Here is a 24,977-nt window from a genome sequence, read left to right on the forward strand (position 1 = left end):
TCAAAATTTAGTAGATTTTGACAATTTGTCAGAGTTTTTGGACAGTGGTTCTTCTACGGACGCAGCTTGCGATGGGTTTATTCTAAGTCAAGCGATAGAAGATTCAGATAAGCAGCCCCCAACCTCCAATCACAATTGATGAAAAACCGCCAGCCAACCTCCCAGTAACAATTGATCAACAAAATCTGCAAGATCAACCACCTACCAAAAAGAGAAGACAAGCAAGAATCATAGAAAGTAATAGCGAAGAGGACCGAAGAACCAAAACAAAACTAAAAATTCTTGTCTCATTCTGTATTTGTACCTATATTGTCCAAAAACCACTTGAGGCCGGGCTTATATGGCCCAATTGACTTTTTTAAAAAGTTAAATTTGTACCATCCCCCCTTTTTAGGCTAGAAATTTCTTGTGTGTAGTGAGTGAGGTCATGTGATAAGGAAGGACACTGACGTACCAGGAGGGGTTGATCTGCCACGGCATGTGAAAGAACACAGTTCTTCCTGCACATATCAGAATGCTTAAAAGTTCGTTTTGCAACAAAATTTGTGTCGCAGAGAACCTATTAAGTCAGCTTTTCCGCTGCCATACATACAGGGTTTTTCTTATTCATTTTACACCCTATAAAAATCAGTAGAACCGGATTTTTTGAAAAATAGTTTCTACCCATATATCCGGTCTACTAAAAAAGATTTTTCTTACTCAATTGTTGCGCAGGGTGATGTGTAGTTGTCCGTTTGCACCCTCTTGAATAACTCGATTTTGATTGTTAAAAATTTCCGGATTTCTGCACTTTCCACAGTGGCAAATATGGAGGTCAATGAACCCACGGTTGAGACACAACTTAATAGCTTAAACAAAAAATAAAAATAAAACAGGTTTTCTTGCATCATAGACCGTTTCAATTTATAACCAGTGTCATTTCAAAGTTAGAGACCAACTCTGTTTAAACGTTTTTGAATGCTCCCAATTGGAAAAATTTCATTAAACAAATTGCAGATTCAAAAAACTCACGTCTTAGTGGAGTTTTCCCATTTGGCGAAACCATCTTGAATGTGGTAGCAGATATCTATTGTTGATAAGTGTCTGATCCTGACTGAGAAAAAAAGGGTTCGTTCATTTAGTTGAACATGGTTTTTTTTGTTAGTTCACCCCCACTCCCGCAAACAGAAATAAGAGATTTAATGACACTGAAGCCCGATAGAACAAACCAAATATATTCAAACTTAAATGTCAGAATTGTTCTATTATTAACTTCTATTAGTCGATTAAAACGATAACGATAATAGTCGATTACACGATAACCAAGGATTAAAAAGAGTTTGAAAAAAAGATCATACCTGTTTCTAGTATTTTTGCCAGTTTCTTCTATCAGTTTTCACCTTTATATATTCCATGGCAAACGTTTTCTTCCGTTGAATTTTGTAAGAGGGGGTTGTGCTGCTGGATGCTGGATGATCAATTGTTGTTAACTTAAACGTTTCAAAAATTGGTGGGTCACTTTTAAATTGATTCAAAAACTTTATGAGTTTTTTTTGCAAAACCACAATTTTCAGCAAGCATTCTCTTTATCCCTTCCTTTAATTGTAGCCCGAAGCCACGTCTCCCCATATACTGGTAATTTTAAATCCTTTCACTGTTATCCACTTATTTTATACCCCAATACCCCCTCAATATGCTGTAACTTCAAATCCAACCGATAAAGTCCCCATTTTTACCTCTACACCTAAAACACCACCCAATTTTGGAGGTTATTCCATTATGTCCCATCTTCATATTTTAAATTTTTTGGGGTGGGGCTATAAAATGTCTAGCCACTAAAGGGTGATGGGAAAAGGTAAATTTGGATGTTCATTCCTGCGCTCCACCTACGTTTTTGCTTTGAGACCCACCAATTTTTCTTAAGTTTTAAGGACGATGATCTTCTGGTTGCTCTTGCTCTTCACAGCGATGACAATGATAGAATAAACTCGATATGACTAGCAACTAAATGTGTTATGATAGAACAGATAAAAGAATTAACACCCTCAACTGATAAGATTTGTTCCTGTCGGAGAATTGGACTAGACAATGTTTTTTTTAGAAAAATCTGTGATGTGCGCATTTTTGCCAAAAAGGTTTACAAGCGGGTTTCCCTGGTTCCCCCTAAACCCTTTATTTAGTTCCCATAATCTTGAATTTTTGATCTGTCGCCAAAATTTTTCTAAGATCTCATCGCAAAAACCTAGTGGGGGGACGAAAAACCGAAAATTTTGAACATTTTTGGCTAAAAATCTGTTTAGGTTTTGTTAAAATCGGATAAATGCACGCTTAAAATTTGCAGCGTCGAACAATAGCGCTTCTAAGTGACTGAGTTTACGTAGTAAAACAAGGTTTAGCTAAATCGAATTTGTCTAGCGCTGCACAATATGGCGGGAAATTAGCAAAATATGTAAAGAATTAGAACTGGTTTCAGTTAGCCTAAGAAAAATTTAGACGAATGGAATAATAATATAGCCCCATAAAATCTTCAAAAAAACTTACTGAAACCTCAAAATTAGGGGGCATTTTATTCAGATTTTCAAAATTTTCAATTGTCCTACCCCGTTGTTGTCGGACCGAGATAATCAGGCTTCCAAAAATGTCCGTCCCCCCCCCCCGTTGAGGTTCTAGTCATTTTTTATACTACTAAAGTGTTCATGTTATCACTTTGAAAAAGCGTGTTTTCTGATCAATAGATGCAAATAACGTTAATCCTACCTAGTACGTGAAGAATTTTCGCTGGCAGAAAAATATTTTAATGCGTGCTTTATTTCTGAAATGTAACAAACTTAAGCAGATCAAACTTTTTGAATTGTGCCGTGGGATGACAATCAGAAAATTTGGGAACAAATGTAGCCGAGGAATTTTTATTTTTATTTAAACTGACTTAACGGTTAACATCGCACAATTTTTTACAAATCAGTAATGGGTATGTGGTACTTATGCTTGTAAGGCATAAAGAAATAAGCACCTTGTAATTTAGCACATTTTACGAGTTCACAAATGTTTGTTTCTGACACACAAGCAGAAGTACCATATAACCATTACTTTTATACATCATTGGAAACAGATGTTCAATAAAGCGGAAAAATTGTGAAATCACTTTTTTCCACTTTTTTCTCAAGTGAATGCCAATGTCCGTTCATCCTTTTGTTATTTGTCTCAATTTTCAAAAATATAATTTTGTGAAACGATTTAACTTTGGTTAAGTTCCTGAGTTTAAAATAGTAAAATCGTTAATTTTTGATTTAATTTCTTTGTTAATCTTGTAATTAAAATTCCATGCAAGGAGTTTCGACTAGAACGAAAAGCATTTTTTTCAGTGTTTTTTTATTTTGCTTGCTCTTTTAACAAAAACTATTCGATATTTTTTTCGTATAAGGACGGTGTTTTGTTAGTAGTTTTTGTTTTTAAATTGCTATAGCTGTTTGGGGGTCTCTTTGAGCGCAGTGGAATTGTTTTAAAGCTTTATTTGTCTTGCAAGAGCCATTGCTGGCTGCTAAAATCATCTATGGAAAGACGGATACCAGGCAAGAGTGTTCACTACGACGCCAATCCTATATTTTGAGCAGGCAAATTTGCTTGCTGAAGTCAGCATTGTCCACTCTCCCATGTTTTAAGGCAGGGCTTTATAGGTTTTCGTGGACAAGACTGACAGTAAGGGACACTAGTTCAAACTTGCACAAAAATAAAAAGAATTAGTCCGCGATTGCGGAATTTGATCACAAGGAAAAAATTGGATACATTTTTGTCACTATTGCCCGCAAAATTACGTCCCGAAAAGTGTTAATTTTAAGTAAAGCACTAGTTTTTGCATAATTAAAAAGATACACAAACAAATACGCTATATTTGAGAAAAAAAATTAAAAAGTTTAGAAAAAATGTAGAAAGCAAAGCTTGAGTGACTAAGCCGTCGAAGAAAATTTTTTAAAGAACTTTCCAAAAGAATAAAATTCTATGCACCGGCGTTATCATGAAAACTGGTCCCGTGATATGAGAGATGTTATTCTATATCATGCATAGAGCACGCTTTGATAAAGGGATGTTTTATCGTCGGGTCGTTAAAGATGTCGTTTTCGCGGGAGTAAAGAAATAATTCGTTTCTTTACGATCATCTTTTCAACAGTACCAAGGTTTTGAGTGTTTTATGAACAAGTGTTTGGAGAAAAAGAACATTTTTCTATTAATACCTGTAGCTATTTCACACTTTTAAGACTCATCTCGTACTTTTCTGTGCTGCCAACAAACCCACCTTTTTAAACACAGAAGACGACGCGTTTTGTCATCAAAAACAGATCAAAATAATTAAACGAGAACAAGAGAAACGACAGTTTTCTTTTCATTTTTTTCAGATTTTACTTTTCTTCTTCTTCAGAAAAACGTCTGACTGGTATTAATGCATAATAGAATATTGTTGTTTGTTGCATCGAGCCATTAAAAGGATTGAAAGGAGGCCAGTGGTCGAGTAAAACCATTGACAACGATTGTCAAAAATTATTTATCAAAAGACAGACGACAGTCATGATAGAAAGTGTCCACTAACTCTACTGTGCATCAAATCAACTACCCAACAATACTATGTCTGGGTAAATTAACCAGGTAATTAAATACATTGTTCTAGGAGCAATACAAATAGTGATATTTGTTTGGATCAGTGAATAGATGAAGGAGACAACTAGTATATTGATCACAAACTGGGCAGACTCAAAGTTTTCCTTGAGCTGCCCAACCCCTTATCCTCTGTCTCCTAGTTGAAAATGTTTATTTTCAATTAATTTTTTGAAAAGTTAATCCGATGTGATGGCTAATCGTAAATCTTAATGGGCTTCACAAATTGCTGTTGGTACAAAAACATGCTATTTTTTGCTCACGCAGAGTAATGAAAACGAAATTTTTCATTGATGAAAATAAGGAATCAACTCCTTCTTTGCGTTCAAATCCGACATTTACGTCTCATTTAATGAGAACACCATGTATAAGCCTACGGGAAAAACTGAATATCTTTTATGAGCATGTCGACTTTATATAGATCTATTCTCTTGCTGTCCTAGTTGAGAATGGAAGTTTATTTTGTAGGAATCTGGCAGATTCTGGCAGATCGCTACAAGACGATCCACCTTCTGCCAGAAAACTGTGGCAGATTCCTAAAAGATAACCATTTTTCTGGCAAATTCCTGCAAGATAACCATTTTTCTGCCAGATTCTTACAAGATAATCACTTTCAAATTACTAATTTCTGTCAGATTAACAAAAGAGAACATTTTTTCTGTAAAATTCGTGCAATAAAAAAAATTTTCTGAGAATACCTTCAAAAATGAGTCTTCTCTGGGAACCTTTTAATGTAAGTTATCTGTCAACAACATAACGCTAACTGAAATGTATTCTCTCAATAATTATTTAACATATTGGAAAAACTGATGAAATAAGAAAAAATGTGTTATAATTATTTGTATTTCATTGAGGCAGAATAATAATGTCATGTATGTACTCTACTTGAATTTTAAATAATTAAAATTTTTGGAAAACTAACTCAGTAAACCATCATATCTAGCATTTTTAAAAATCAAGCGTTGTTTAATTTTTTTCAAATTTTGTTATGCTCTTTTATAATATCGACAAGACAACTCTGTATTGAAAAAAAACTCTCTGTGAAAATAATTTGAGCAGATTAGATTTTATTATCCAAATGCAGCTCAACCGGAACGAACTCTTTCCTTCTTATTAGAATCTTGCAAGATAGCCTTTTTTCTGGCAGATTCTGCCAGATAATCGTTTTTCTGCCAGTTTCTGCCAGATAAACCGTTTTCTGGCAGAATCTTGCAAGATTATCTTTTTTATGCCAGATTCTGGATGATAACCATCTATCTGTCAGAATCTGACAGATTCCTGCAAGATAACCACCCGGGTGCAGTCCTGCTCGACCATATATTTCACCACGAGACTTCATCTCCTCCAAAAATGGCGGGGAAATTTTGATGGTGCAAAACTGCGGCGTTAAATGATTCTGTCAAAAAAGTTCAGTGGTGAAATATTAGGTCACGTAAACGTCGAAAAATCCATCGTGAAAACAATAGGTACATTCTTGAAGTTCCGTAACTGTTTTGAGACGCGTGATTTTTACTAACTCGTCCTGGCGGGTTGGCAGAGTATTGATAATACCATCCTGGGAAGTTATCCCCAATAACTTCAGTATCGAGATGGAATGAATGGAAGAGATCTCTTCCCTGGCTGTCCAAGGTGTTACCAGGGCGAACGCCAGCCACATCCAGACAGCGGCCTAGAAACACAAACACGGTTGAAAAGGAAGACAAACAATATTTCATCATAATAAATAAAACAGACTGGTTTTTGGGCAAAGTTGTTGTTGAGTCTTATGCAAAAATGTTCGGCAAAATTGTTCTGAGTCAGGCAATCAACAACATTTATGCCCACTTGTGAGTTTCATTTTGGTTTTGAATTTCTTCTCTACTGAAAAACCGGTTTCTGGACATACCGGTTTTCGTCTGGCACCCCAACCTGGGACGTAATGCGGAGTGTCGGAAGTGATGCGGAATGTCCCGATACTGAAATATGTGGCTATAGCAGACGCGATCAATTAAATTTAACTAAATTAACATTTTTTAACTAAACTTTTAAACTAAACGGTTAACTAAACTAACAAACACGTAAGCGAACATGTTTTTACATTTCGGAACCTGTTCTTGATTACTCCTGAAAATTTTGCTCACAGATTACAAAATTCTTGAATTGAAAATTTAAGGAGGGTCAAAAGTATGAGCAAAACAGTGCACAAACAGAAATAATTTTAAAATGGCTCTAAGCATTATTTTAGAGGCGTTCCTGGTTTTTGTGTCTGTTAAATTAGGCTTCGGATCAAAACTATCCGAAAATCTGCTAATGAGTCAGACCTCTGCATAGAGAGATTCTATAATGATAGAGTTTCATTTTGAAAACTTGCACGTTTCCCTTTTAAGCAAAGTTATGTGACTCTGTTATGGTCAGTTTGAAACGCTGAACTATATCTGAAACTGCCTCGCGGTTCTCGATTACATCCAAAATTTCTGAGTGACTTCACCGGAGTGACGTCTAACCTATACGTCAACAGCCCAGTTCCAAATTGAAATTAAATGCGGGTAAAGATAACATTTAGAGAACGGAGTCTAGACACCTGTTATAAAAGTTTCACGCCTAAAACTTTGATTCAAATTCACTAAAAAAATCTAAAGATCAGAAAAAAGTAATCATATATTCAACTGAGATCTGAGACATTGAAAACCGAAAAACTCAGAACTGATATGTTTATCTCGAATGCCTAATTTCTAGCAAATTTCTGATTTTCGTTTTTATATCAATTTTATCAATATAGCGAGCATCACTAGCTTAAGGTTCGAAAAAGTAGAAAAGTATATATAAACAAAGTCTTTTCCTGTTCAATAAGGAAAATATTTCAAAAATGCAATTTCAAATTATGAAATTGATAAACATCCAACTTTTAAATAATAAATTTAAACGATTTTGTAACATTTAGTACAAAAGGCATCTTTTTAGTCGGAGGAAACAGTTTGAAACGCCAAAAAACTTTATGAAAGAAAAATAAAACGATTGAACAATAGCAGTAACCTTTATTTTCTGCTCTTCTTAGTACTTCACGTATTTTTTCGGCATCAATAAAAGTTTTTTTTTGTCTAATGGTAGAAAATCCAAAAGAATGCAGCCAAAACTTATCGGGAGCAAGCATAAAACTTATCAATCAAACTTTCAGGCTACGCTTGTAATCAATCTTTTTTCCACAATTTTCAATTATGAAGACATATAGAAGTATTTTCAGTTTATTGAACACACGGACGGAAAAAAAATCAAAATTGTTATAAAATATACATAAAACACTTTTATCATATTGAGTCACATTCTATCTTGAGTCCAAAGTTTCTCAAAATCATCCTCTTCAGAAGTGGTAATTGCAAAATGGTCTTTCCAATTTCCACTTTATTTCTTCGACACATTATTGCATGTTTTCTTTTTAAACTTTGAACTTTGAACTTTGTCCAGCAGTTATATGTTCGTTTGTGTGCCGACTTTGTAAAATTCTCTAGAGAGCATTGCAAACCGCGTTTCTTGTTACATGAGTACATTATCATTGCAACCATATCACGGCTCAGTAAAATCTTACCATCTATATTTTAATCGCGTGAACACATAAGGCGGCATGTTTTAGAGGCAAGACTGAGCAGCATGTTTTAACAGCACTACCGATGAGTACGGTTAAGTTGTTGCTTAATTGGCGTTAATGACCGAAAAGTGTGCTTAAAAGTCATTGAAGGATTAATGTTTGTGGAAGGTCATTGACCGAAAAATAATACATAAATGTCATTAACCCAAAAATTGTTGCCAAAAGGTCATCGACCCAAAATTTCGCTAACAAGGTGTGTTATCTACCGAAAATTTCTTCGCAAAAACGCCTGTTGCTGGAATTTTTTTGTTAAAGAAAAAGACAATAATCGGTGTATCAGTAAACAAGAACAATAGTGTCAAAAAAATCATTGGTCGATTAGTTGCTCAGACACAGATCTCTGACCAAAAACTTTCTCAGAAAAAAAAGCTGCCTGTGACCGAAAAAATTTTGATACTGAAAAGGTAAATGATCGAAATTGTGTCAAGACAGATAGGGTTTATGAGTGAAAAAAACACTGTTTTTGTGGTTCCTTGTCTAAATATTGTTGATGAAAAATGTTGTCTTAAAAACTGTGAGGAAAAATTCACTCACCAAAAACGTCAAGGATTAAAAGGTGGATGATGGACATCTGTTTTGTCAAAGTTTCACTGTACGACAGTTTTTTAATAAAGAAGAATTCAATGAACAAAATTTGTGAATTGTAAAAGACAGAAAAGGTGGCGATACAATAACCAAAGTTAGGTGCCAAAAATTATATATGACAAAACTGAGGTCTTGAAACAAATACAAAGTCTTTTAGCGCTCAGTAGAAGACTGTTGCATACTAAGGGATGTTAAAAATAAATCATTCCACACAAAACATGATAGGTATATAATTTTCTATCTTTAATTTTTTCGAGGAATAAATTGTTGGTGGCAATAGCCAGCCCTTTAACTCAGTTCTGTGTTTGTTGACTTCGTAAAAACATTCAAAGAGGCTTGCCAGCGATCCCTTTTTAGCAGCGCATTCCTCTTTATAGGCACATCCATCGTGTTCTCATTAGCACAATAATCCTTTTCACGAGAACTGGAATTACGGTGGTTTCCTGATGTTCTTTTCGTTTCTGTTGCATTGTATTCTTTCAATTTTTTCCTCTCTTATCGTTTTCGAGTTTTCCCTCTCTTTTTCGCTTCCGTTGGTTTTCACCCAGACCCGCTTTTTCTGTTTTTTTTTGCTTTCAACCTTCTTTTGTTCTCTGTCTTTTGGGTTTTTTCATAGTTTTAAGTCTATTTGCTCTGCGACTCATTATATAATTCTGCTGCTATCGATCTCCGTCTCTCTGTCTTTTTTTTACCTTATCCCCTTTTTTCGATCTTTTAATGCTCTGTGAGAACGAACGTCTATTACTCTTAACTCGCATAAAACATTTTTTCGACACATTTGGCTCTCTTTTCTTTGGTGAGTCCAAAATAGTTAGAAAAAAAGTCCATTGAAACGGTTGCATGTACAGCAGTTATAACGAATAAATTTTCCTTGAGGCTATCAATTGTTAAAGTGTCAAGATAAGATGCCTCCAGATCATCAACATCATCAACATATACAAATTTTTAATTCAAGATTTTTTATGAGTTTAACTTATCTCAAAATCATCTTCTTTAATATTGCTGATTTGAGAATGGTCTTTTTATCTACTATTAGTAATGCGAGGGTTTTCTTGCACATGTTCACGAATTAGGTTTTCCTTCATTTATCATTATCTGACACTTTGTGAACCGAAACGGTGCAAAACAAATCGTAGTAAAACAAATTTTTTTGAGACCAATTCTTCTAAGGAAAAAAGGCTATTCGTCAGAGATTATTCTATATATTAGAATATTTCTTTTAATTGAGATATTTTATGGAACCGTTTTCGGATTATTTTGACCATGCTCACAAAAATTAATTCCTGTCTTTTTCTTCAGTTTTATGAGTACGTTCTACAATTTGAAATAGTTACCGTAGGTCACTGGTGGACAGCAGTTCTGACTTCGGGGGCAAACTGAAATTCCAAAAGAAACTGAAATTTTGAAGAGCAACAACATGCACATTTGCACTATGTAGATGTCGAACTTTGAATTTGAATTTTGTCCAACAGTTTTAGCAAGTTTGTATTTGTATCGACTTTGATTACTTCTCTGGAGAGCATTTCAAACTGAGTTTCCTGTTACATAGGTACAATATCACCACCCGCAACGAGATCACGTCTCAGTGAAAACCTTATCATAAAGAGTTGTTTATAAAACATCACAAATATAATTTTTTTTCAAGATTTTTTTTGAGCTAAAATTTGCTACCTCATAAAAAATTTAAGCTCAACAGAAAAGAATTTAATGTATAATACAGCTATTTGTTGACATTTTGAATACTTTTATTGAAAATGTAGCCCAGGAAAACATTGGGAGGCCTAATTAGGAGCCAGTCGAAATCAGGTTTTATGATAACCAAATGCCTGAAACTAACTTCTTTTATTCTCTGTCTTTTGGGTTTTTTCATAGTTATAAATCTACTTGCTCTGCTTCTCAGTATATATTTCTGCTGCTATCGATCTCTCTCTTTCTCTCCTTCTTTTTTACCTTATTCTCTTTGTTTTGATCTTTTTATGCTCTGTGAGAACGTCTATTACTCTTAACTCGCATAAAACATTTTTTGGCACATTTGGCTCTCTTTTTTTGGTGAGTCCAAAATAGTTAGCAAAAAATTCCATTGAAATGGTTGCATGTACAGCAGTTATCACGAATAAATTTTCATTGAGGCTATCAATTGTTAAAGTTTTAAGATATGATGCCTTCAGATCATCAACATCACCAACATATACATTTTTTTAACTCAAGATTTTTTATAATCTTAGTTTATCTCAAGATCATCTTCTTTAAAAGTGCTAATTTGAAAATGGTCTTTTATCTACTATTAGTAATGCGAGGGTGTTCTTGCACATTTTTACGAATTAGGTTTTCTTTCATTTATCATTATCTGACACTTTGTGAAGTGAAACGGTGCAAAACAAATCGTAGTAAAACAAGGCTATTCTTATAAAACATCACAAATACCATATTTTTTCAAGATTTTTGTGAGCTAAAATTTGTTACCTCATAAGAAATTTAAGCTCATCAGAAAAAAATTTTATGTATAATACAGCTATTTGTTGACATTTTGAATAATTTTAATGAAAATGTATTCCAGGGGCCCATTGGGAGGCCTAATTAGGAGCCATTCGAAGTCAGGTTTTATGATCACCAAGTGCCTGAAACTAACTTCTTTTTTTCTCCGTCTTTTGGGTTTTTCATAGTTTTAAATCTATTTGCTCTGCGACTCATTATATATTTCTGCTGCTATCGATCTCTGTCTTTCTCTCCCTCTTTTTACGTTATCCTCTTTTTTATCGATTTTTTAATGCTGTGTGAGAACGTCTATTACTCTTAACTCGCACGAAATCTTTTTTGACACATTTGGCTCTCTTCATTTTTTTTGGTGAGTCAAAAATAGTTAGCAAAAAAGTCCACTGAAACGGTCGCATGTACAGCAGTTATCACGAATAAAATTTCATTGAGGCTATCAATTGTTAAAGTGTCAAGATAAGATGCCTCCAGATCATCAACATCATCACCACATACAATTTTTTAAGTCAATATTTTTTATGAGTTTAATTTATCTCAAAATCATCTTCTTTAAAATTGCTGATTCGAAAATGGTCTTTTTATGTACTATTAGTAATGCGAGGGTTTTCTTGCACATATTCACGAATTAGGTTTTCTTTGTGAAGTAAAACTCTGCGCAACAAATCGTAGTAAAACAAGTCTATTCTTGTAAAACATCACAAATACAATTTTTTTCAAGATTTTTTGTGAGCTAAAGTTTGCTACCTCATAATAAATTTAAGATCAACAGGAAAAAATTTTATGTATAATACAGCTGTTTGTTGACATTTTGAAAACTTTTATTGAAAATGTCATCCAGGGGCACAGTGGGAGGCTTAATTAGGAGCCATTTGAAGTCAGGTTTTATGGTAACCAAGTGCCTGAAACTAACTTGACGCACTTCTCTTTTTTTGGTTTTACTAATGGACACCTAAAATCTGCGGAAGACCAATAATCTGCGGAAAACCAATATTCTCCGATAAAAAGTGTTTTTGAAAGCAGGGAAGTACTCAATCTTCTAAATTTGGTTCAAATTAATATGAGTACATTTTCCGAGTCCTTCCATAGACACTAGACCTAAAAAAGCAGCTAGCAGTTAACAAGCACTATAAATTAAACAGATTGGGAGTTTTTTGTTCCTTCGATATCTGCGGTACCAAGTTCTGAGAATTAAATAAGTGGGTTTCGAATATTAAGTTCAATTTTTTGAAAAACAAAATAAGAATTAGCATTGGAATAAACTACTAAGCGGGGGAATTTTAATGGGACAGGCGCAAATCTATAGCATGAATAAAAACTAGCGTTGAAAAATGATAAAATTAACTTCAATTTTCTTAAATAATTTTGCGTTGACTTAGGTGAAAGTGTTGAAATTACGTAATATCAATACTAAAAACGCACAACTTTGTAAAATGGAGAGCAACTGACGTTCTTTTTGTTTTTTGTATTTTCTACAATTGTGCCACCTTACTTTAGTCTTTTTGAGATCGGGTGTGTTAGAGTATACATTCTAGTAAATAGGTTGTAATCATAAGATGGAGCTTGAAATTATAGCTCAATTTAAGAGAACATAGTAAGACTCTCGCAGTGTGGACCAGTTAACTCAGTGGGGAGCACAGGATTGCAATCTATTAAGAGATTGTGGGGTCGCAACCAAGAAAGGTCCCAAACTTTACTCTCACTATAATGGTGTTGACATAAAATCAACATACCGAGCCAATAGTTGCTCTGATAGGGTGTATTTTTAAAGAGTCGTACTATATCAACACATGCACTACATTGTGGTGAAATCGGTGAATCCATCGAATGCGTCATTTTTTTCAAATCCTTTGTTCGTTGTATTGGAGAAAACTGGTACACCAATTTCCCTCACCACAACCACATCATTCTACACCATCCTTTTTCTAGTTTTAAGCATACCTTTGAATCAAAAAAAGGGGCACATACTAATGATGCACTAAATAAAGTGATTGAAAAATTATCTAAAATCAACGCTAAAAAGCGCTGAAATTATGCATTGTCAAGGCTAGAAAACGTTAAGTTATCAACAATCAACGCTAAAAACCGTCATGTTTTATTTTAACGCCTTTTCTGTTCATCTTACATAAACTCAAATTATTCAACCCCAATCATTTTTTTTTGCGTTTTTTGCGTTGTTTTTTTCTTTTTTTAGCACTGATACCTCGTCCCAGGTTGAGAAGCGAAGAGTTATCGACACTCACGTAATGCTTCATTGCTTAACCGAAAGATTGAGATTGTTTCCAATGATTTTACGCGAACTCATCGAGGAATGTTTTTTTCCATTAGATTGTTGACATCATTTCAAGAGAAGCAGTGGTACCATAGTGTCACAGTCTTAGGTGCTCGACCCTAAATCTCTCTCACCGGACCATTTTAAGTCGACGACAAGATAATCCGGTGCAACCTGAGAATATTAAGATTATAGATACTATTGCGAAAAATGGAACAAACGGATTTTTTGGATCAAAAAACTATACAAAACGTGTCGCAATAGTATTCATATAGACCTATTGCAAGTGAAAAATAAACTAGACTGTGCAATGGGGCAATGAAGAACAAATAAGGCGGGAGGGGGGTAGATGGGAGGAGTTGCGATTTAGGCTAACCTATAAGGACATCTTCAGTTCCTGTTTTCTTATGAGCTTCGCATTTTTTGGGTGATCGCTTGTTTGCGAAGACATCTTCCAGCTTCCTCAGAGCTTCTCGGCTTATAACATATCCAGCACCACCACTTGTATATCCACCCAGGACGCTGAAGTGCTTCCCAAAGTAATGGGGCTCATCTGGATTGTGTTTGGCTGTTTTCGAAAGAAGCAGAAAGATTCACCAGAAACTGTCTCCTTTTTAATATGAACGAACATCTCCTTTGAAAGTTGTTCATTTCATTTTGACAATTGAAAAGCAAGAGCATAAAGAACCGCTCAGCTTTGGATTCCAAAACTCTATTTTACTCTGAACTTTTGGGTCAAATTGAAATAAAAGTTTGACAAAAAATATCAGTAAGTCGTGAAACAACCTTTTCCATGGATCTTACCGAAAAGAAGTCAAACTTCGGGACTTTTATCAATATTATGGCTTCTTTTACCAACATCGTAGCCTTTTACAAACAACTTTCGAGATTAAATACACAAAACTTTGTATGAGAGAACTATTTTCCAACGTCTTTAATCCTTAATAGATTTTATTGATTAATTTTCCTGTAATTCAAGTTTTTCTACGGAATGGAATTTTTAAGTGAGGCCATTAAATTTAGCATGTTTTTGACGCTGACTAATAGTACATAAACCCGCATAAACAGGCAAGAAACCTCAACACAAGAACGATAAATGAGGAAAAACCATTTAGATGAGTTTTTGTTCATTTGTTCAATAAAAAAGAATTACTAAGTAAGCACAACTTTTCAACACATTTTGTGTTACGTGGATTATGCTGCAAACATTTACATCAGGCTTTTTTAAAACCAGCAGTTAAAACCAAATTTGACTTTCTAATTTGAAAAAGTTTCTTGTTTGTAAAGCAGTTCAATAAACCGTTTTGCTTCAACTAAATTCTTAGGAAACTAATTTTTTCATTTTAGTTTTTAAAAATTTTACTCAAAATTTGACAAAAATGGGAGAAGATAGTCGTTAGCCGTCTTTGACAAAAAAAATCTGTATAGCGAAAGAAAATTGTAACATAAAACGTCTCTTTATCTTAATTACGATTTTGCACTTTATATCGTTTTGATCTCATTTGCGAACAAGAATCATTCACTTTTGGCAAAATTGGGAAAACGGGTAAGCGGAAGCGCGCATACGTGCCGGTAATTTTCCGCTAAATGTTCCCTCGTTTCACAGTGAGAAAATTACCAGAGAGTACAGTGCATTTTTGTTTGAGCATTTGAGCGGGAGCATTCTGGAAATTCCATCTTTTGTATCATTCAAGATCTGATAAGATGTTCGCTATGAAATTTTATTGTGCATGTTTTGATGTAAGAGATCTTATCAGATGAATGATCCTCATAACTGACCTTGAGTTTACCATTGATAATGAATCTTTCCCTAAAAAGTATTTCAAGTTCTCCACCACAACATACGTGTCATCATCTGTCTTCATAAACCAGTGGTACTCATTCAAGTAGTTTTTGTACAGATGCCGAAAGGACTGCACTGTCTTGGACCAAATACCTCCGTACCCTTTCACAACTCCGGGCAAATAAATTGCGGGAAATGTTGAGTTGTCTTGGTCACTGATGAAGAGGGTTTTGTCACATCTAGGTGCCCAGGTGTTTTTAACTGAGAGGGCTCGGGTTTCCAGATTCTCAGCGCATGTCTCCACAAAGCAGACCACTTTGACCATCGATTTTACGTCTGTTTGGGAAACGTAGTTTTGAAATAATCGCTTTGCGCCAAAATATCCTTAAAACATAGTACTATTATGTAACAAATGAAACCATAGATCTCAGAATCAGGTATTCGTCTAAAAAATATATAAAAATACCCATCCAGACCACTTTTGCTTTTAAAGCTTCCACACTTGGCAGGAACTTTAAAAACTTGGCAGAGCAAAATCACGTTTTTATTTGTTTTTAGGGAAACATTTTAATTAAAGAGCATACCCTTAGGTTAAAGACTTAACCTTCAAAAAGATCAAATGACCGATCCTCATGAGATATTGTTCCGACCCATCTTGATGAGGGAGGAGCTATGCGCTCAAATGGGTTTTTTGTTCAGTCAATTTTGGCTGATCGATATATTGATCGTAGAGAGTTGCGAGTAGTATCATTAGAAAGCAGTATAGAATACTGAGTTAAAATCTTATTAACTCTGTATTTCTAATGGTACCACTCGCAATTCTCTACGATCAATATATAGATAGGCCAAAAGTGACTGAACAAAAAAACTCCATTTCAACGGAGTTATTGAGCTTCATATTTTGGTAAAAATTTGAATGATTTTAGTTGTTTTTTGTTCTTATTTTCTTTCTTTGCTCCTTTTTTGACAAACTTGCTCAAATATATGTTAAAATTTTTAAAAGTGTTAATGGCTTCAATTTGAAGACAGAATAAAGATGCTGAACAATTCGATTAAAAATTTTTGCTAACAATTTGGCTAAGTTAGTAAGAATGTAGCCTTTTCGCTATCAAAAATGCAGTTCCGGAGCATATTTCGGTCAGATTAACAAGAAGTACATACCTAAAAAGTTCTGACACACTCTTCTCAAACTATTGAGGATTATTTATTTTGTCAAATTATGTATTTCGCGGACATAATTGCAACCATTCTTCGTTTGGAAAGCACAACAGCATTATCAACGCTAGTTGTGGCCCATTTCTTGGTTCAAAATGAGTAGGTCGCTATTTTTTCTTCAATCTTTTGAAATTTTTTCGCTTTCTGTTTCGTTTATTGAATTACCGTAATGCTACTGCATCGAAATGATTTTATTTTGTCGCACAATTATCAACAGAATTTTTGTACGTGCAAATGAGGCCAAATGAACATATATCTAATATTCATTGAGAAGCTCAATATTATTATGGCTTCAACACTTTGGGTAAAAAATTTTTTAGTTTGGGTTTTTTATTTGTTGTATTTTTATAATTAAGTCTTAAGAAGCAGTCTTGCTATTCTTGCTATTGGCAGGCCCATTGGCGTTCTATGGAGCTTAAGGTCATTATATTTAAATTCTCAAGACAAAAGTTTATTGTTTTTAGCTCTGAAAACAAAAAATATTTTAAAAAAAATTGAACTTTTGAATATTTTCCTCATGTTTCTGTCAGTGTCTAGCTCGATTCCAGCATAGAGCTTGCATCATTTGTCTAGTGAGTTGATGGTTAGCCTTCAGTGCGTTTTATTATTTCGGAAATGGTTTTCCGCCTTTAATACTGAGAGTATTCATATTTTTTGTACTTTAGTCTATTTTAAAAAATTGTAGGCTTTTCTTTATTGCCCTGTTTATTTATTACGCCATTGACAGAAAAAAATTTACAACAAATACGTTGAAATATGGCATAATTGCACACCTCTAGGTTTTATATTGAGTGGATTAAGGTTTCAGCGGGTTCGACAAATTAAATATGAACCTATTTAATTCTTTGTCTTTCAATCGTCTTTGAAACTTTCCGGCTTTTTCTGTCAAATTGTAGCTCAATTTCTTTTAAGGGGTTGCATTGTTTTTCTATTGGTTTTAAATTTAGCCGTATTTGCTCTTTTCAGAAACGGTTATGTTGCTAAGGGATTTTCTTTTTAATTTTTAAGCTTGTCCAATTTTTTTATTCTGGTACATTTGTCTGTATGGTCTTGTCACAATTAGACGCCATAGAAAACTAGTATATCACATGAACGCTGTGGAAGAAAACGCAATTGATAACATCTGGGGTGGACTTTACTCGTTTTAAAAAATACCAATGTTTTTGAACGTTTCCGGCTTTTTATACTCATTTTCTTATTTCTGTCAACTTGTAGCTCAATTTCAATCGAGAAGTCGATACTAAGAGGAACTGAAATTTATCTGTGACTGCTTTTTATGTTTTCAGACACAATTTATTGCTATGAGACTAAGTGTTTTCATTTTTTTTTTGTAATTTTTTCCTTCTTAATTTATGTACATTTTTCTTTATTGTCGTGTCAAATTTTATCACTTAAGACAGAAAATATTTCACAAAAACGGTTTTGAAGTAAGAGGCAATTGCACATATTAGTGAATGGGTTATGGTTTTTTTTTCATAAACTGGATAATGACATGTTGCAAGCTTCCTATGGAGTTACAAAGGACAAATGAATTTATTTAATTGTTTAAGTTCGTTGTTAATGGTTTTCATGAGTTTGAATATATTTGCTTTAAAAAATCTGAATAATTTATTTGAAGGTTTCCAGCTTTTTTCTGCTATTTTATTTTTTTCTGTCAGATTATAGCTCAATTTCAGTATAAAGTTTGCATCCTTTTTCTAATGAGTTGACGGTTACCCTCCACTGCGTTTTATTTTCTCAGAAATGATTTTTTGTCTTTGATACTGAGTGTTTTCATATTTTTTGTATATTAGTCTTTTTTGAGCGCGTGTCTTCATTGTTTTTGTCAAAATTTCACGCCAATGACAGGAAAATTATCACAAAAAGGCGTTGAAATATTGCGAAATTGCAAACATCTAGATTTTTCAGTGAATGGATTATGGTTTCAACGGTTTCGATGAACTTTTTTCAAAAAATGTGGTTAGTTTTTTTTTTATATTTTTGCCTTTATTTGTTGCTCTTTTAAAAGTCGTCTTCTATATACAGAATAACTAAAGTTCTCATGGTACCAACAGGGGTACAAATGAACTTTTTATTTCGTTAAGTCTTTAGATAATGGTTATCGAGACTTTGAGTTTAATTGTGTTAGAAAAAAACATCGTCTTTGAATTTTGCAGGTATTTTTCTGTAAATATTTAGCTCAATTCCTTTAAAAAAAGTGCCTTGTTCTTCTAGTGATCTGAAATTTAGCCATGTTTGCATTTTTGGAAACGGTTATGTCGCATTTAGACAAAGGGATTTAAATTTTTATTTCATACTCTTGTCCATTTTTTGTCTCTGTATATTTTACTGTATTGTCTTGTCAAATTTAGACGATTATGAATTATAATATATCACAAAGAAACCGTGCAAATGATAATATCTAGGGTTTTTAGTGAATAGGTTTTGGTTTTAACGGCTCCGGCACCGATCCTTCACATAACTTAAGTGGTTTTGTTTGCCTATTTTTGTGTTTTTGTGTCATGCATTAAAGTATTGATAAAGACAGGATTCAGAAGTCCTCTAGAAGTAAATATTGGTTTATTTCAAGGTTTTTTGAGTCATAGCTATTGGTTTTCTTGAGTTTGATTAAACTTGTTTTTTAAAGAAATACATTTTTTTTATTGTCGCCATTTTTTTAGTCTTATTTTATTTTCTTATAGCTGTCAACTTTTAGCTCAATTCCAGCCAATAAATCAATATTTTGAAAGAATTTAAGCTTTTTCGACACTGCATTTTATTTCAGAATCTGTTTTTACATTGAGACTAAGTGTTTTTATATTTTTTTGTAATTTTGTCGTTTTTTAATTTATGTACAATTTTCATTATTGCCTGGTCAAATTTTTACGCTAAAGGTAGAACGTCTATCATAAAAAAGCGTTGACTCAAGATCCAATTGCACAGATCTAGGTTTTCATTGAATAGGTTATGGCATTAACGGCTTCAACACAGTTTTCTTGACGAATTTAAATGCTTTTTTAACTTTTGCCTATATTCATCGTACTTTTTGTAGTCGTGCTATATGTGCTGGATAGTTATATGTTGCAAGCTTGCTATGCAGGAACAAACGAACGTATTTAATTTTTTCAGTCTACAGCTAATGATTTTCATGACTTTGTATTTTTTAAATTGATGGAAGGTTTTGGAAGGTTTCCAGCTTTCTCTGTTATTTTCTTACTTTTGTCAACCTGTTGCTCAACTCCGTTAGAGAGATCGCGTCGTTTACCCAGTGAACTAAAATTTAGCTCTCACCGCGTTTTATGTTTTCGACGATGGTTTTCTCGCTCTGACACTAAGAGATTTCATAATTTTTTTTTGTAAATTTGTCATTTTTTTTTTATTTTGTGCATTTGTTTGTTTTGTTTTCATGTTTTTACGGCAAAGAAGGGAAATATCCCACAAAGAGGCCCTACAAAAACAATTTTCAAAAAATCTAGTTTATTTGCTGGATAAGCTATGGTTTTAAGGCCTTCGACACGGTTTTTTCGCAAAACTTTTTGAATTTTTTATTTTTCCTATATTTGTTGTTATTTTTGTAGTCCTTTGATATATTCCGGATAATAACAAGTCTCTGACTTCACATGGAGGTAAAAATCAAACTTTTTGAAAGATTCAGTCAATAACTATCGGATTTCAGGACTTTGAATTTATTTGTTTTAAGTAAAAATAATTGTTTTTTTAACGTTTCCCGCTTTTTTCTCTTATTTTCCTATTTCTTTCAACCTGTAGCTCACTTCCTTTAGAGAGGGCGTATCGCTTTTCTAATGATTTGACAATTAGCTGTGACTACGTCTAATATTTTCAGAAACTGTTGCTTTGCGACTATGAGATCTCATCTGTTTCTTTTAGAAATTTGTCCAACTTTTTTAATACATTTATCTCTGTATCCTTGTCACAGCTTTACGCCAATGAAAGAAAACATCGCAAGAATTGGCCTTGAAAAAAGCGCAATTGAAAAAACCTAGCGTTTTTGCTGAATAGGCTTCAATTTTAACGGATTCAACACAATTTCTTACACAAATTTTTTCGATTTTTCAGTTTTTGGCTTTGTTTGTCTTTCCTTTGTTGTCGTATTCTATCTTGCGCATAATTGCAGGTTACAAGCTTCCTATGGATGTACAAATGAACCTCTAGAAGTGCTTAAGTCCATAGTTAATGATTTTCATGACTTTATAATCATCAATGTCCGGTTTCATCTTCTTTTTGAAGATTTCTAAATAAGAGTTTCACACTTTTAATGGTGATTTTTCTAGCTTTGAAAATTTTTATAATTTGTTTGAATGGCCCTTTGTTTTTATTTAGTTTCAGTTAAGCTATTAGCCTGAGATTTTTATGGCATGAGCAATGATTCGCTTTTGTCAAATTCTTATAGAATTTCTCATAGTTCTCAGTATTTGTTGTTCTTATCACATTCCGTTCTTCTGGAGTTATACCGGCGTAACTTATTTTGATTTCAGTTGATAACTCATGCCTTATTTTTTTTTTAAATTTCTTACAGGTTTTTTTAAGAAAAATTCTAGAAAATAAAATTGTTTGATTTTCTTATATCTAACTTTAGTTTAGTTCAGAGCTTGGGTTTTAATGGTTTGGACACTAATTGTCTTTTAGCAAATTTTAATTGAGTTTCTCATTTTTGTCAGCAATTTTTGTTGTTTTTTTTAATCGTAACACCAAATGCGGATATTCAGAGGTATGATTTTCATCTTTTAGAATTATAAATGAGCCTATTCATTGGTTCAATTGGATGGCTAATGGCTTCCATGATTTTAAAATTTTTTGATTTTTTTTAGAAAATTGAATGGTATGATTTTTAACTCTTCCCCTTTTGCTTTATTTGTCCACTTGTTACCTGGTCTCCTTTAGGACAAGTTTCATATCTTGTATTGTGAATTAAAAGTTAGTTTGTTTAGTTTGGTTTTTATGCGATACTAGTTTGGCTCTGTGAAGTGTGTTTAAAAAAAGAGTTTTGGTTGTAATTGATGTTTGGTTTGTTCTTTGGATTTTTGTTTGCATTGTCTTGTAGTCTTGTTGATGAGTTCAAGGCGTGTCTCATTGGGTCTTTCAAACGATATTGTTTAATTAGTTTAATAATTTGAGTTGAACAGCAATTTTTTAGTTCTACGCCTATTTTTTTGAGAAGAATTTTGAACTGTTGAGCGTTTTCTATCTATTCTTCTTTCAGAAAATAATCAAATCAAAAAAGTGATTGAGTGAGGTCGGAAAATAAAGTGCAAAAGCACATTAGCGATCCTCCTCGTTTCTATAAAATACACAAAAAAGATCCAATTGCGGCTGTGCCTATATGCTCCTAGAGAATAATACATAAACATATATATATATATATATATATATATATATATATATATATATATATATACATATATATATATTTATACATAAATATATATATATATATATATATATCAAAATATATGTTAACGTATTATTCTCTAGGAGCATATAGGCACAGCCACAATTGGATCTTTTATATATATAAGATATAAACGTTCAATCTGACAAAAGAAGTTTTTTGATAGGTGGCTTTATGGACGCTATGGTTGAATTTGACGGTTATCTCAAAATATACAAGTAGATTTTCAGCTTTTATTGATGTAAACAATACGATTAGGCATGATATATTGATTGGGAAGTGGAAGTGGTGGCCGTACGACACTAGTTTTGCTATTGGAAGATTCAAACAAATCTTCTTGTAATCTATTTCATTCTAATTTGGTAAACTCACCTATTTCCTTTAAATTAAGAGCAAAAAGTAAGCAACCATCTGTCCGGTTCATGATTGTTCTGGTATATAAATAAAAAAAAATTGTTGAGACAATAGATCACAATATATCAGTTGTGATTGATCAATTGATCTTATTTAAAGAGTAAATTACTCATTCATTATTGTCACCCATACTTCCTTCTAAACTATGCGTAGTTTAAGCAGAATATAAGAGAAAGTTTATGAAGCTATACGTGGAACTATGTTGGCAAATTGATCGCTTATAATAATCTCTTATAATACTTGGCATTTTTTACCAATGTATATGAGGTTTTGTTTAACATATTTATTTCAGTTTTTCTAAATTGTTAACAAAAAATTTCTCCACTGCATCTGAATCAAATTTAGATTAATATCTGCAATAATATAACAATATATCAGATATTAAAATTGATCAATGTTTTTTGTATTAAATTAATTAGCAAATTATGGCTTGTTTTTCTACGACTAAAATTTAACTGTAGAAGATTCTTCTGGACAATGATAGTAATTTTTAAAAACTAGCTTTTCTGCCTCTTTTGTTGGATATCATTTTGTTTTTGCTAATTTTGACTCTCAAAAGCAACTGATAATAATGCAACTCAATAGCGACCGCAACATCATCCTCTCCGACCTTTCAGTCTTTCCAAATTTCGTCTACAATTGAAACAATTCAAATCAATTGAATTGGTACAAAAAGAAGAAATTTTTAACTAGTAGTTTTCTTCATATTGGCGAGATGGAGTTTGTGAAAAAAAACCCAAAAACATAGATTTATATTGTTGTTTTGATTTTTCTATACACTTTTTTTCGTTTCAAAGTCAATGTCTTCCGTGTTCTTTATCCTCAGAAGTTCTTTCATTATGTCGATATCCAATTGCTTTATTTCACAGTTTTATGTTCGGCCCTGTTTATTATCCCTTTTTGTTTCGCCTGTCGTTTTTTGTATGCAAACTTTGAAGTTTCTTAATTCTGTTTTTTGTTGTTCTCTCCTAAGAGCGCGTTCAAACAAACGGTTATTTATAGCTTCTCGTTCATTGATAACATGATTTTTACTTATTATCACGCCATTGGATCGTTTTGAAATGGTCAATCTGTTCTTTTACTGCTACTTGTCGATAAGATTCTTCAAACAAAATTAACAGCGAATGCGGTGAATTTTTATATGGTGAAATACCTCTGCTGTAAGTTTGCGATGGAAAAAAACTTTTGTCTCTTTTCTAGCCATTATTGCAAAAAATTACGTTACACTCTAAAGATGATAGCGTGAGTCTTGTTTAATTACAAAAAATGGTAGAATAATAAATTAGCAATACAATAACACCTGATTGCTTAAAACTAAACCAAAGTTCGAATCTGCTTGTAAGAATTAATTATTTGCAATTACCAATCGCCGTAAGCGCAATAGAAAACTGTTGACCACCGTCATTTTTGAAGATGACCTTAAAATCCTTGAAAGTTATAACAATAATGTGCCATAGCCATGCAAGCTCTTGCAAGATAATCATCCGGTCTCGCCTGGTGTTAACTCTAACTCTTGCAAAAAGATCTCTGAATTCACCTCTTTAACCACTAAAGGTAAGAATTTTTAAAACTTCATCGAAAAGTTTATATCCACGGAGAATGCACTGCTTTTGTAAGCATGCCATTTGACAGTTGAACCGCATTCAGATGCGGATCGTACAAAAAATAACTTTCGAACCTTTGCCTCAATTTTTACTGGCACATCTTATATTTATTCTTACATTTTTGAGATAACCTCTCTCCGGGTTTAATTATACCTCACAAAATTTCAGACAGATATATTTCAGTAAATGGGAAGTGTCGTGAACAATCGAGTTTGAACCTGATTGTACCAAAAATGCCATGCTAAACATCGGTAGAGAAATTCTGCGTTTTTTTAATATGTTTACAAAATGTTGAGCAATTTTTGTTTAGCTTTTTTATATACTAGAGCCTGCAATTGAAAACAGCGCAGATTGCAAAACGCGATTTTCATATTTTTACGAAATTGGGACAACATCTTATTGTCACTTGCATTTTTTTGCGGTGCATGCACTGACACACGAAGTTATTTGAATTCGACTCAAATTATCCTTACCCTTTCTCGAGGTCGAAGAAGTTGTAATGGACAAGGTCCAAGCACAGAACAAAATGGCAACACAAGCAGAGGCAAAAATAATTTGTTTCTTCATTCCTTAATTTATTAACACTGAAGATCTGACAACTATGCAGCAGATTTTTCAACAGGACTGTTTTGTAAACAAATAATTGGAGTCAAGTCACTACATTGATGTTTTATTTGATGCTAACTTATATAACCCATGCTGAAAATTTTTAATATTTCTGTTTGTTTTAGATACCAACTGGCGACATTATTAGTAAACAAAACAGTCTTATTTTGTTTTTGATATTTCAACCGGCGGAATCGACGTGAAAAATATGTTAGTTGGTATTGCATTTGTTCATCTTGACGTCTTTCATGAAAACGAAGAATGGGTTTCTAGATGAGAAATTTGCGCGAGGATTTTGTGCAAACTAGTGATAAAGAGATGGTCTTTCAAGTTAGTTTAGAAGAGCTTTTTATTAGAACAAACCAGCATAA

At 33.2% G+C, this 24,977-nt stretch overlaps 1 protein-coding gene across 1 annotated transcript in view; it reads right to left on the minus strand.

The window, feature by feature from the left end:
• Positions 1-24,611, minus strand: part of LOC142340287 (glycoprotein-N-acetylgalactosamine 3-beta-galactosyltransferase 1-like) — a 40,897-nt gene extending 16,286 nt beyond the window's left edge. The window contains exons 1-5 of the mRNA XM_075390862.1: positions 24,474-24,611; positions 15,386-15,762; positions 14,785-14,794; positions 13,972-14,163; positions 6,144-6,295 (exon numbers count right to left, since the gene is read on the minus strand). Coding sequence (XP_075246977.1) covers positions 6,144-6,295; positions 13,972-14,163; positions 14,785-14,794; positions 15,386-15,762; positions 24,474-24,567 — 825 coding nt within the window. The 5' untranslated portion in view covers positions 24,568-24,611. The remainder of the gene's footprint in view (positions 1-6,143; positions 6,296-13,971; positions 14,164-14,784; positions 14,795-15,385; positions 15,763-24,473) is intronic.
• Positions 24,612-24,977: the final 366 nt, after the last annotated feature.

The sequence above is a fragment of the Convolutriloba macropyga genome, chromosome 5 (genome assembly GCF_964194025.1).
Source record: "Convolutriloba macropyga chromosome 5, txConMacr16.3, whole genome shotgun sequence".
Lineage (NCBI taxonomy): Eukaryota > Metazoa > Xenacoelomorpha > Acoela > Convolutidae > Convolutriloba > Convolutriloba macropyga.